An 11,306-nucleotide genomic window follows, 5' to 3' on the forward strand; every position below is an offset into this window, starting at 1 on the left:
GCCTGAATAAAGGGCCTCGGCCTGAGAGCAGCATCTGTTACACTTGGAAACTTAGACTATGGAGTGAGGACGAGGCAAGGAGCTTAGTCTTGTTCAGTCCCATAGGTTTATTTCCTTCTATTTCCCAAATCTAAATGCTAGAATACCACAATATGTAAAATCACAAAATGCAAATGATTCCCAAGAAATTCGAATAGAGCAAAACTCAAACATGGTACAACTCGAATATTTGACTAGCAAAATCGCAAAACGCATTAACTAATATCAGCATTCAGTTTTAACATATCCTCTACCTGAACTCGTCAAGCCAGCAGGAGCATTATAAGAGCTTATGGTTTATTATAAGAGCATTTGAAAACGTGTCATATGATTCCAGCGGTATTATACATTTCTGTCATCGTTTCAAATAAAGAAATAAAGATACAGTCAAGAAATATCACGAATTTCTCCAGAATAAATGTTTGTTTTTCTTTCGTGACGCCTAATAGAAACAAAGATGATGTGACTACAATCATAACACAACAAATTGTACGGACTTCTCAAACAAAGAAACAGCAAACGTTTCTTGCGTTGAAAAATAGTCCTTTTTTTATAATGCTTGCCTTTATTTTGTATTTTCTGCTAATAAATATGGTGCAAGTTCAGTGGGTGAAACCATTACATAGCCGATGAATAAGATGAAATTCGTGTATATCTATGCGTTCTCCTCTCCACCCTCTCCGTATGATACACTGTCACGCAAATGTATGTAAGCCATCTACAGGATGTGTTTGTAAGAGTGCGAAAAGCTCACCTGTTAGGGGTTGTTAGCTTCCTCTCTATTTCCTCCTGATCTCTCTCCTTAGAGAAACTGCAGTCTTTAATGACTTTCTGGTGGCTGGTAGCCTTCTTTTATTTCTGCTAAATGTATGAAAATGTATGCAAATTTAAATCAAGCTTAACCTGGGAGCTCTTGCAATATATTTAATGGAATTTCAAACCAATAAGGGGACGCCAATGCAGTCTTCTAATGGCAAATATAATTACGCAGCTAGGTAACCTCTAAGATATGCAGAGACGTATTTTATTTTTAACTCAGTGAAGACCTGTCGAGATTCTTAAAGACCTACGTGCAAGATTTTTCAGTGTTGTCATGAACCACAGCGCGTATTTTTAGGAATGCACTGAGAATTGACCCTAAGTTTTTAAATATTCAGACACACAAACAGAGATCAAAACAGCAAAGATAAAAAAGCAAGGACAATGCACCTATAAGAACTTTGTTATTTTATTCATCTGCTATTTACATCTACATTGCTCATTAACATTTACATTGCTCATTTGATTCATGCATTGAAATTATTCATTTGACCATAAGAGCAAGTTGAAATTGTAAATATATATATATATATTATATATATATATATATATATATATATATATATATATATATATATATATATATATATATATATATATATATATGTGTGTGTGTGTGTGTGTGTGTGTGTGTGTGTGTGTGTGTGTGTGTGTGTAGCCATCAACACTGTTTCTTCTGTGGAACATTCACCTTTCATACTTGTGCTCATTGAAAATGTTAAAATGTTAAATATTCTAGAAAAAAAATACATTGAAGCAGATATATAAAGACAGCTAACACGTTCATGTCAGTGAAAAAAGGGGGGATACTACCGTACATATAATTTACATATTAGATAATCTCTTAACTTCAAAAACAGCGAATGCATAGATTCACTTCCTGTTGTGTTCCGTTTACTCCACAAATGCTTGGGTATCGTCGGGATTTAAGAGGCCTCCCTTTTCGCCAGTGGCTGTGACACATCAGCAAGGTGGTGAGCTTCGTTTCGATTGGTGGTTGCGGCTGCCAGTCATTTCACAGCCTGCCGCTTTGGCTCCAGATTCTGGGAGATGTCAAAGGCTGAAACTGCTCCCTTAGTCACATTATAACTAGTAGGGGGGATCTCTGGTAAGCAATGGCCACAGCTGCTTCGAATCCCTACAGCATTCTCAGCTCGACTTCCATGGTCCACCCGGACGCCTCGGTCATGCAACAAGGGGGAAGCCCTTACCGAAACCACCAGAAACTGATCCAAAGCGACTACCTGCAGGGCGTGCAGAGCAATGGACACCCGATCGGGCACCAGTGGGTGAGCAGCTTAGCCGAGGGCAGCCCTTGGTCGGCGTCGCTCGAGCAGCAGGACGTAAAGCCAGGAAGGGAAGATCTTCAGCTTGGGGCGATCATCCATCACCGATCGACGGCGCATGTGGCGCACCACTCCCCGCACACGAATCATCATGCGGGCGCATGGGGCACGCCCGCATCTCACAACTCGTCATCCATCAACCTCTACTCCCAGACGGGTTTCTCTGTTAACGGCATGCACGGTGGCTTAACGCCGCCGCCACCGCCACCGAGTTCTGCTCCGACCCAGAGTTTGCATCCCGGACTACGCGAGACGCCCGAGCCCGGCGAGCTGGGAGCACACCACTGCCTCGACCATTCGGATGAGGAGACGCCGACATCAGACGAGCTCGAGCAGTTTGCCAAACAGTTCAAACAGCGCCGGATCAAACTGGGCTTCACGCAGGCCGACGTCGGGCTGGCACTCGGCACGCTTTACGGCAATGTGTTCTCGCAGACCACGATTTGTCGTTTCGAAGCTCTGCAGCTCAGCTTTAAAAATATGTGCAAGCTCAAACCGCTGCTGAACAAGTGGCTCGAAGAGGCCGACTCGTCCACGGGGAGCCCTAGTAGCATCGATAAGATTGCCGCGCAGGGCAGGAAGCGCAAGAAACGGACGTCGATTGAGGTGAGCGTCAAGGGTGTGCTCGAAACCCACTTCTTGAAGTGTCCCAAACCAGCGGCGCAGGAGATTTCGTCGCTGGCGGACAGCCTGCAGCTGGAGAAAGAGGTGGTGCGCGTTTGGTTTTGCAACCGACGGCAAAAGGAGAAGCGCATGACGCCGCCAGGAGAGCAGCAAGGACACGAGGTTTATTCACACACCGTCAACGCGGACAGCTCATCTTGTCGTGATCTCTGACCAAGAACGCTCTCAAAAAACGGAAATCTTGGCTTTTCATCTTTTATTTTTTTACGGTGGCTCTTGCTTCTCCAACTCTCGATATTTTTCGCTTTCGTAATCCCTTGATGGAAAGAAGCGAAACTTCCCGAGCCCGAAAAACAATAAGTGAGATATTGCCCTTCAGTTTTGACTTTCTTTTCAATGAGATGGGCATTACTGAGACAGTGTTTATTTGTATCGCAAATGGACGTTCTTTACCAAAATGTTCTTTTTTCTATCACGAATATGAAAATATTGTGCCTATTAAAAGACCTCCCAGCGCCTTGGTTTAAAAAAGTCTACAATTATACATCAGGTTGAGTAGGCTGGTCATTTTTACGCATATTATCGCATGGTCTTTTTTATTTGTCATGTTGCGTAGCTTTCCATGCGTTAGTGTTTAATTTGCACATTTCTGTAATAAGCAGACAGTCTGCAGTGATTGTTATCTGATGTATTTAATTTCAATCGATTTCCATCGCTTATGTCGACGGCCATTTTATACTTCTTGCTTAAAGCTTTCATTGAAAAGCATTCTATCACTTTTGTTTTATTTTAATCCTGTCACTTAGCTGCAATCATGTCACTCTCGTGTACTTTTTTCCGTTCGATATTACAAGAAAGAAATAAGTACAGAACTTCAGAAGCACGTATGTAGTTTATAGAAATGTTGCTCTGAAAAGCAACGCACAAGCAGACAAGTAATATTTTATGGTTGTGTGGGGTTGTTTTTAGTCATCCATCTTTGACCACATTACTGTGTACTGAACACTAAAACCGAACAGAAAGCTACTGTGCCAGTGAAAGAGCTGCGCAACACTAATAGCCTAGACCTATTTTATTGTACACGTTCAGTATCTAAAGTTTTATAATCTTAAATACTCCTGTTATGGTTCGTTTCCTAAATATTTTTTCCAATACTGTACAGTTTTGTATATTACAGACTTTTTTGAATTTATTAATTTAAACGAAATACCGTTTAGTTATTCATGCACTTAGTGATGTAAAACACACAAAAAAGATATTTTCATGAAAGAAATTGACGTTTTCGGCTATTCCAAATTTAAGGTCAAGCGATTATTTATTTTCAGTATAAAGCTTGTATTATGTTTCTTGGAGCAGACTGTATAATGTATGTTGGAATAAAACAACTTGTTGGTATAATTTGAGTTCTAGCCTACTTTTTAGCAGTGTTTCTTCATAGCACCGGCATTTAATACTTATTTTTCAATAGATTTGGCTTGGTCAGGTTTATGTACAAATGTTAATTGACTTACATTATTATTATTATTATTGTTATTATTATTATTATTATTATTATTATTATTATTATTATTATTATTATTATTATTATTATCTTTATTATTATTATTGCTGTTGTTATTGTTATTATTATTGTTGTTGGTTGTGGTGGTGGAGTTGGTTTATTTTTGTTCTCCAATTAATTCAACCACCTTTCACACTTTATGTGTTTGACCAATAGCTCACTTGGTGCGATTTGACATGCATTTTAAGCAATAGAGAAATGTATTTCATACTGGAAATTAAAATTACCTACATTTATCGAAGATCTATTTGAAAAGATAATCAACTAGAGAACTAAAGAAGAAGTCTTAGTAGTGTTTTAATGGGGCATTTGCCTTAAGACTGGAATAATTTTTGAGGCCTAATGATGAAAGTCTGTTTGTTTGTTTGCACGTTGGGGCGGGGGTGTGGGGTCTTTGCATTGAAATGCAGTGCCTGACTTGAATACTAATTCAGACTAATATATGCATTTTCTCAGCCTGCAACCTTCAGACCCATGGCGAATGAGGAGCCAAGGGGCTTAAATAGCATAGTTCAGTTTGTTATGTGAAAAAGATGATACATGAAAATTATGTGCGAAAATTGTATTTTAGTCGATATATGGTCTGTTAATTTATTATTATTATTATTATTAGTAGTAGTAGTAGTAGTAGTAAAAAAACGAGTCACCACAAATAAAACAGGCAAAGTAGCTTCACTTTTCATTTTCTGTGCAGAAAAGCTAGGGCTTGTGTACATGCGGAAAATGACGTTTGGGATTTGTATAATGACTCTCCTTGCGCTGCGTCCTTCCGGCTAATTTGTCCAGCGCTTCCGGAGTGTGCACTTCACCACAGGAGGTCGCGCCTTGCGCGCCCCAAGCCAAAGTTGAATGGTTCGCATTTATTCGCTATATATTTATAGTATTTTACATCCAGAAATACTTTCAGTCAATGTTTAAAAACTAGCCTACGTTCATTTCCTGTACGTAGGGAAGTGATTTGGACAGCAAAAGGTTTTTTATTTTATTATATATATATATATATATATATTTTTTTTTTTTTCACACTTACGTACTCAAAATTTTAGAGAAGAACATTTAGAGAAGCGTAGCGTTAAAAACCGGCCCTCTCCCTATGTCATTACTTGAGTTTATCAGTAGCAGCAAATCATTCAGTAATTTTAAATATCTATATTAAATAAGACACTGATCTATATGTTTCAAACTGTGTGTATTTTCAATATTTGTTTTTAACGGCATATCTGCGATGTTTGCTAGATTTCGTATACTTGTCAGGTATGTTTGACTCACTCAGTCATTAGACGATGTTTTGTCCTCCTCTAGCTCCATTCACGTGTTTCCGCGTGACACGCGCATCACCGTGACAGCTACGCCTCCATTTTAGCAAGTATTTATCTACACCAGCGGCGTGGATGCGCGTTGTGTCTGCGCCTCGGGATGCGCACGTTGCTATGTCTTTTTCCCTACACGCGCGTGTGAAGTAGCATCTATAAAAATCCGTTATACTCACTATAGGTTGTTTGCTTCAAGCCAAAAATAGCCTAATGTTATTATTACCAGAAAAAAACAAGGTACCACTACAGTGTGAATTTAAAATGCACAAATTTGATTTTAGTGTTTAGTGTTTTGAAGTTGAATTATATATATGTACTATGTATGTATTACATTCAAGTTTACATTAATTAGGTGTAGAAAGTTCAAGGACACTTTTGTTGCCACAATCAATTTCAAATTCACATTCCAATTTCAAAAATACTAGGGCTTGGGAACAGCAAAGGAGTATATCTCATATCTCGATTTCAGCCAGTGAGCACAGCGGCAAGGCGCTCAGGCAAAGAGGACTGTAGGAAGTTGAGCGAAAGACAGAGAACAGGAGAAGCTGAAAGTTGGAAAATATTTATTTAAGTGAAGGAAAGCATAATCAAAAAGAAAAAAGAAAAGAAAAGTAGACTAAACACCATTATTTTAAAAACATTACTATATTAAAGCATTTCAACTGTATACCTGATTACAATTAAAATTTAAAACCTAGTACACAAATACAAGCCATAGACTCCGATTTCAATTTAATCTAATACAACAAAATTCAAGAAAAAATAACAGATGCAATTTTATATACTTTCAAATTCAGTCTGCAGAGGCAAGTTTCTCATTGCATAGTATTAGCTAGTTAAATTTGATATTAAGGAGTGTAGTAAGACTCCACATAATGTAAAATAAAAGGAACTTATGGAAATTGTATGAAGGAAAAAAAATGCCTAAACTATAAGCCATTATAGATGATGAAAGAATTAAAAGTGTAGTAAACATCTGCACTAAATTCAGTTTGAAAAATTACTCTACATGTAGTACACAAATGCCGTGGTTATATACTGTATAGGCCCAAAGCATCAATAAACTAGGTCTACTACTATTCTAAAAGCATGCATTAGGTCCACGTGACAGGATCACATAACTAGGACCAAAACTGTAGTCAATTTTCAATTTTTTTTGTTTGTTTGTAGTTTTTCAATTATTATCAATAATAGAACTGTGTTCATTAATGCATATATTATAGTTTCATTTAAATGAACATTTTATTTTACAATAGGATAAATGGGCTCAAGTCCCATGAGAGGGTAATTATATCTATGGGCATTGAAGTATTAACATGCTCTGAAGTCAGTTGAGAGCCACCAGTCATCACCACCGATTGATTAACTGTGAAATAATTCTTTTCCTGCATAGTAGCTGCATAGTAGGAAGCCACATTTTCTGTACTAAAATGGTAACTGGGGAGGCTAAAAACCTACAGCTATTTACAGCTATTTTTCTGCAGCTGTGAACATTAATCCCAACGTCTTAAATTTCAAACATTTTGCCAGGTTTTATGGTCAGGATCTCCTTTGTTTTCAATCAGTATTTCTAGTAATAAATCAATTACAATCAAATCAATCAATAACAATTGATTCTGTGCATAAAAATACACACAAATATGTAATGTGATCTGCAAATGATAAGGACATGAATAGTGCAGGCTTCTGGTGTTCACTTTGTGCATTCAGCATCCACAGAATCTGCGATCTGCTCAAAACTTTTTCTAAAAAACATAACTTTAAAAGCAATTTTTCCCAGACTGCTGATTCATTTACTGGTCAGCCAGTCCATAACCTACTGAGGGGTTATAGCAGCCTAGGCACTGGAGGGGAGGAGGATAAAGAGCAGGCTATTGGGCCTCCCCACCAGCCCCACAGGCCAACCATGTAATAAAAATCAAAAGTTTGTCCTTAAAATGTGCACACCTTTTATGAAATGTAAATAATTTTTACTAAAAACCTTTCAGTTAAAAATATGTTTAACTTCCTCATCAGCTCTTTACTAATTACAATCCATTCTTCTATATAAAAACACCACCACTGGCCTGCTCAACTTTTTTTATTACAGCAACTGGTAAGTACAGAGGATTTCAGTGTCTGTGCAATGTTACTAGATGTCAGCTAGCTAACTTGCTTGCTGAAATTGATATTAAACAGAAAACATTTTATTGTTTGGAATTTAATGCTACCATGCTTGGTACTGAGTTTTTGTACATGTCATTTGTGTGCTATGGCAAATTGCCTTTAGGTGTAAATGTATGTGTGCAGTGGAGCATGACCAAGATAAAGTGGTTACTAAAGAAAGAATGAATGTTTTATTTTTTAAAATTCAATCATAGTTATCAATCATAGGTCAGATTTTGTATTTCATTCACTGATATGAGCCTCTCAACACACCACTTATCCATGATAATGGCTATTATTCAATTGTGTATTATTTTAAGAAACCTACTTTAGGACAGTATTCGGTTCAAGTTAATTGGAACAGTCTTAAAAGGATTTTTAAAAGGCTGCTAAAGTAAAACACATTAACATTAATGTAGCTAATGACTATGATATATTTCTTGCAGTGTAGAATGGTAACAAGGAGAGAGAGAGAGAGAGAGAGAGAGAGAGAGAGACTGTGTGCAACTACTTGTAATGACTCATGGTTTTCTACATATTTTTTTAACATCAGTTATAAACATGAAAAATATCGAAGATTTCCTAAATTTTGGTTATTACTTTTTATTGTTATTGTATGTTACTCAGGTCAACAACTTTATATGTACTATTTTTACCCAAGCTCGCTACTGAACCAGGAAACCTGGAGCTTACTGCTGACCCACCTCTAAATAAGAATAACTGTAACTAAGTCACAGACTACCTACACAGAATGACTTGTATGCTTGCATATGCACAAGTTGGAATTTTTTATTTCTCTTTTTTAAAAGAAAAAAACTCAAGAGCACTGATCCAGAAGCAAAGTTTAGCATTTCCTTATAGAAAATAAAGTCAAAATAAAAAATGTTTATAATGCAATATACAATTGTGTCCCTTAAATAATCCACATTTAGGGAAGGTTTTTTAGTTGCTGAAATCTTTTCAAATAAACCACAGCCTCAGTGACATCTCTATTTAAGGCACCAGACTGATCAGTCTTTGTCCTATATGTTCCACATTAAGTCATTATCTATGCTATTCATTCCATTAATTTTGTTGGTTTTATTAGCCAAGTGTTCTGCCTGCATGTACTGTTGACAGGCATTTCCAAAAGCTAATGTGACAGCTAATGACTTAATTAAGCACAGCACATTAATTGGCTTACTTCAGGGGCTCATCTTTAATTGGCATAAATAGATTCACACCTGAGCGCACCTCTATCTAAGCTGTATCACAAACAGGAGCAATTTCACAGTGTAGACACATGCTATCAATCTAAACAGTGCAAAAAGCAAATATGATGACTCAAATACACCAAAATCACAAGCCCAAAACAGTAAACAGTAGGTCTCTTGAATATTGCAGTACAAGTTAAAGGGTGATTAATGTGAGGAGGTACAGAATAAAGAAAGGTGTCTGACAGTGTAATTAACATGTTTTACCATATTCTGAGCAAAGGCATTCTCTGTGGTGTTACTCTAACTGAGCTGACAGTGGCAAAGTGTAGAAACGCACAAGGTATGTGTCGTAGCAAAATGTGTTGTAGCACAGTCTAGGAGGGAGGAGCTTGTGGTGAGGGACTGAGGCAGGCATTAAATAAACTAGTGAACAATGCAAAATATTGGCTACTAAGTACTTGGGGAATACCCATACCCACACTTTGAAGACTTGGTCAGTGAACTTCTTTTTGAAAAAAGGAAAGTTTAGACAAATTTACTTTGAAACTTTGACATTGTTGAGCCTATAGAAACACTGCCATCTAGAGGAAGCTAATGATGTCTGTGCCACTGGAGACAATCTCTGTATGTGGCTCCTAATTGATTATGACTAATGAGTCCTTCTTGGATTCTTTCTACTTGGAAAATAAATAACATTGATGGGGGTTGAGGTTTCTACTTGGGAATCTAGATTCCAGAAAAGCAGTTGAATCCTTCCATTAGCATGTGGGATGCTCTACAGAAAATGGGCACATGAGTATGCTATAAACAAATCAAAATTACAAAATTTCATTAAAAAAAAGAAAAAAGGCAGTGCTGTAACTACATGACCACATGTGGACAAAATTGTTGGTACCCTTCCATTAAAGAAAGAAAAACCCACAGTGGTCACCGAAATAACTTGAAACTAACAAAAGTAATAAATAAACATTTACTGGAAATTGATTAGTGAAAATCAGACATTGCTTTTGAATTGTTCAACAGAAGCATTAAAAAAAAACTAACGAAACTGGCCTGGACAAAAATGATGGTACCCATAACTTAATATTTTGTTGCACAATCTTTTGAGGCAATCACTGCAATCAAGCAGTTTCTGTAACTCTCATTGAGACATCTGCACCTGTTGACTCGTATTTTGGCCCACTTCTCGTGAGCAAACTGCTCCAGTTGTCTCAGGTTTGAAGGTTGCCTTCTCCAGACTGAATGTTTCAGCTCTTTCCACAGATGTTTAATAGGATTTATATCAGGGCTTATAGAAGGCCACTACAGAATAGTTTTGTTATTAGCCATTCCACTGTGTTTCTAGCTGTGTGTTTTGGGTCTTTATCCCGTTTGGAGGACCCAAGACCTGCGACTGAGACCAAACTTTCTGACACTAGGCAGCACAGTTCGCTCCAGAATGCTAGTCTCAAGATTTCATTGTACAGCACAACACCTTGGAATTTACCTCTAATTTCTTTGGAAGTTGTTCTGGGTTCTTTGGTTACCATTTGTATTATCTGTCTCTTCAATTTGTTATCAATTTTTTGTGGCCACATCCAATGAGGTTGGCTACAGTCCAGTGGACTGAACTCTAGACACAGGAACATCAAGCCGATTGGAGATGGTCTTATAGCATTTACCTTTAACATGCTTGTCTATAACATTCCTTCTGATCTCCTCAGAAATCTCTTTCCTTAGCATTCTGTGGTCCATATTCAGTGTGGTGCACACCATGACACCAAACAGAACAGTGACTATTTTTTACCCTTTAAATAGGCAGACTGACTGATTTCAAGTTTAAAGGCACCTGTGATGCTAATTACAGGGCACATTTTAGTTTAACATGTCCCAATGGTCAAATTAGTTTCAGTTTTTTCTAGGGGTACCATCATTTTTGTCTAGGCCAGTTTCATTAGTTTGTTATTTGCTTCTGTTGCTTCTGTTGAACCACCATTCAAAAGCAATGTCTAATTTTCATTAGTCAATTTTAGTACATTTTTATTTATTATTACTTTTGTCAGTTTTAAGTTATTTAAGTGACCATTGTGGGTTTGTCTTTCTTTAATAGAAGGGTAGCAGCAATTTTGTTCATGTGTGTATTCTCTAAGTAGCTGTAAGTAAGTGCATAAGCAGTCATTGTTTTAGATTTGTTTTGTTTTTTTTCAATTAAAATGATTTTTATTTAAGAAAACGCTTCACACAAAATCAAAAACAATGCTTTTTCCCAGTTGTGAATGTTACA

The 11,306-nt window shown here is 37.3% G+C and overlaps 1 protein-coding gene across 1 annotated transcript; it reads left to right on the forward strand.

The window, feature by feature from the left end:
• The first annotated feature begins 1,818 nt into the window (after positions 1-1,818).
• LOC131357385 (POU domain, class 3, transcription factor 4-like) lies at positions 1,819-4,226 on the forward strand. The gene has a single exon (XM_058396350.1). The coding sequence runs from the start codon at positions 1,974-1,976 to the stop codon at positions 3,039-3,041; it is 1,068 nt and encodes a 355-aa protein (XP_058252333.1). The 5' UTR covers positions 1,819-1,973; the 3' UTR covers positions 3,042-4,226.
• The last annotated feature ends 7,080 nt before the right edge of the window (positions 4,227-11,306 follow it).

The sequence above is a fragment of the Hemibagrus wyckioides genome, linkage group LG08, assembly GCF_019097595.1.
Source record: "Hemibagrus wyckioides isolate EC202008001 linkage group LG08, SWU_Hwy_1.0, whole genome shotgun sequence".
In the NCBI taxonomy this organism is placed as follows: domain Eukaryota; kingdom Metazoa; phylum Chordata; class Actinopteri; order Siluriformes; family Bagridae; genus Hemibagrus; species Hemibagrus wyckioides.

What these genes read in the sequence shown, in the direction of transcription:
- LOC131357385 (XM_058396350.1), top strand. Translation starts at nt 1,974, where the DNA reads ATGGCCACAGCTGCTTCGAATCCCTACAGCATTCTCAGCTCGACTTCC.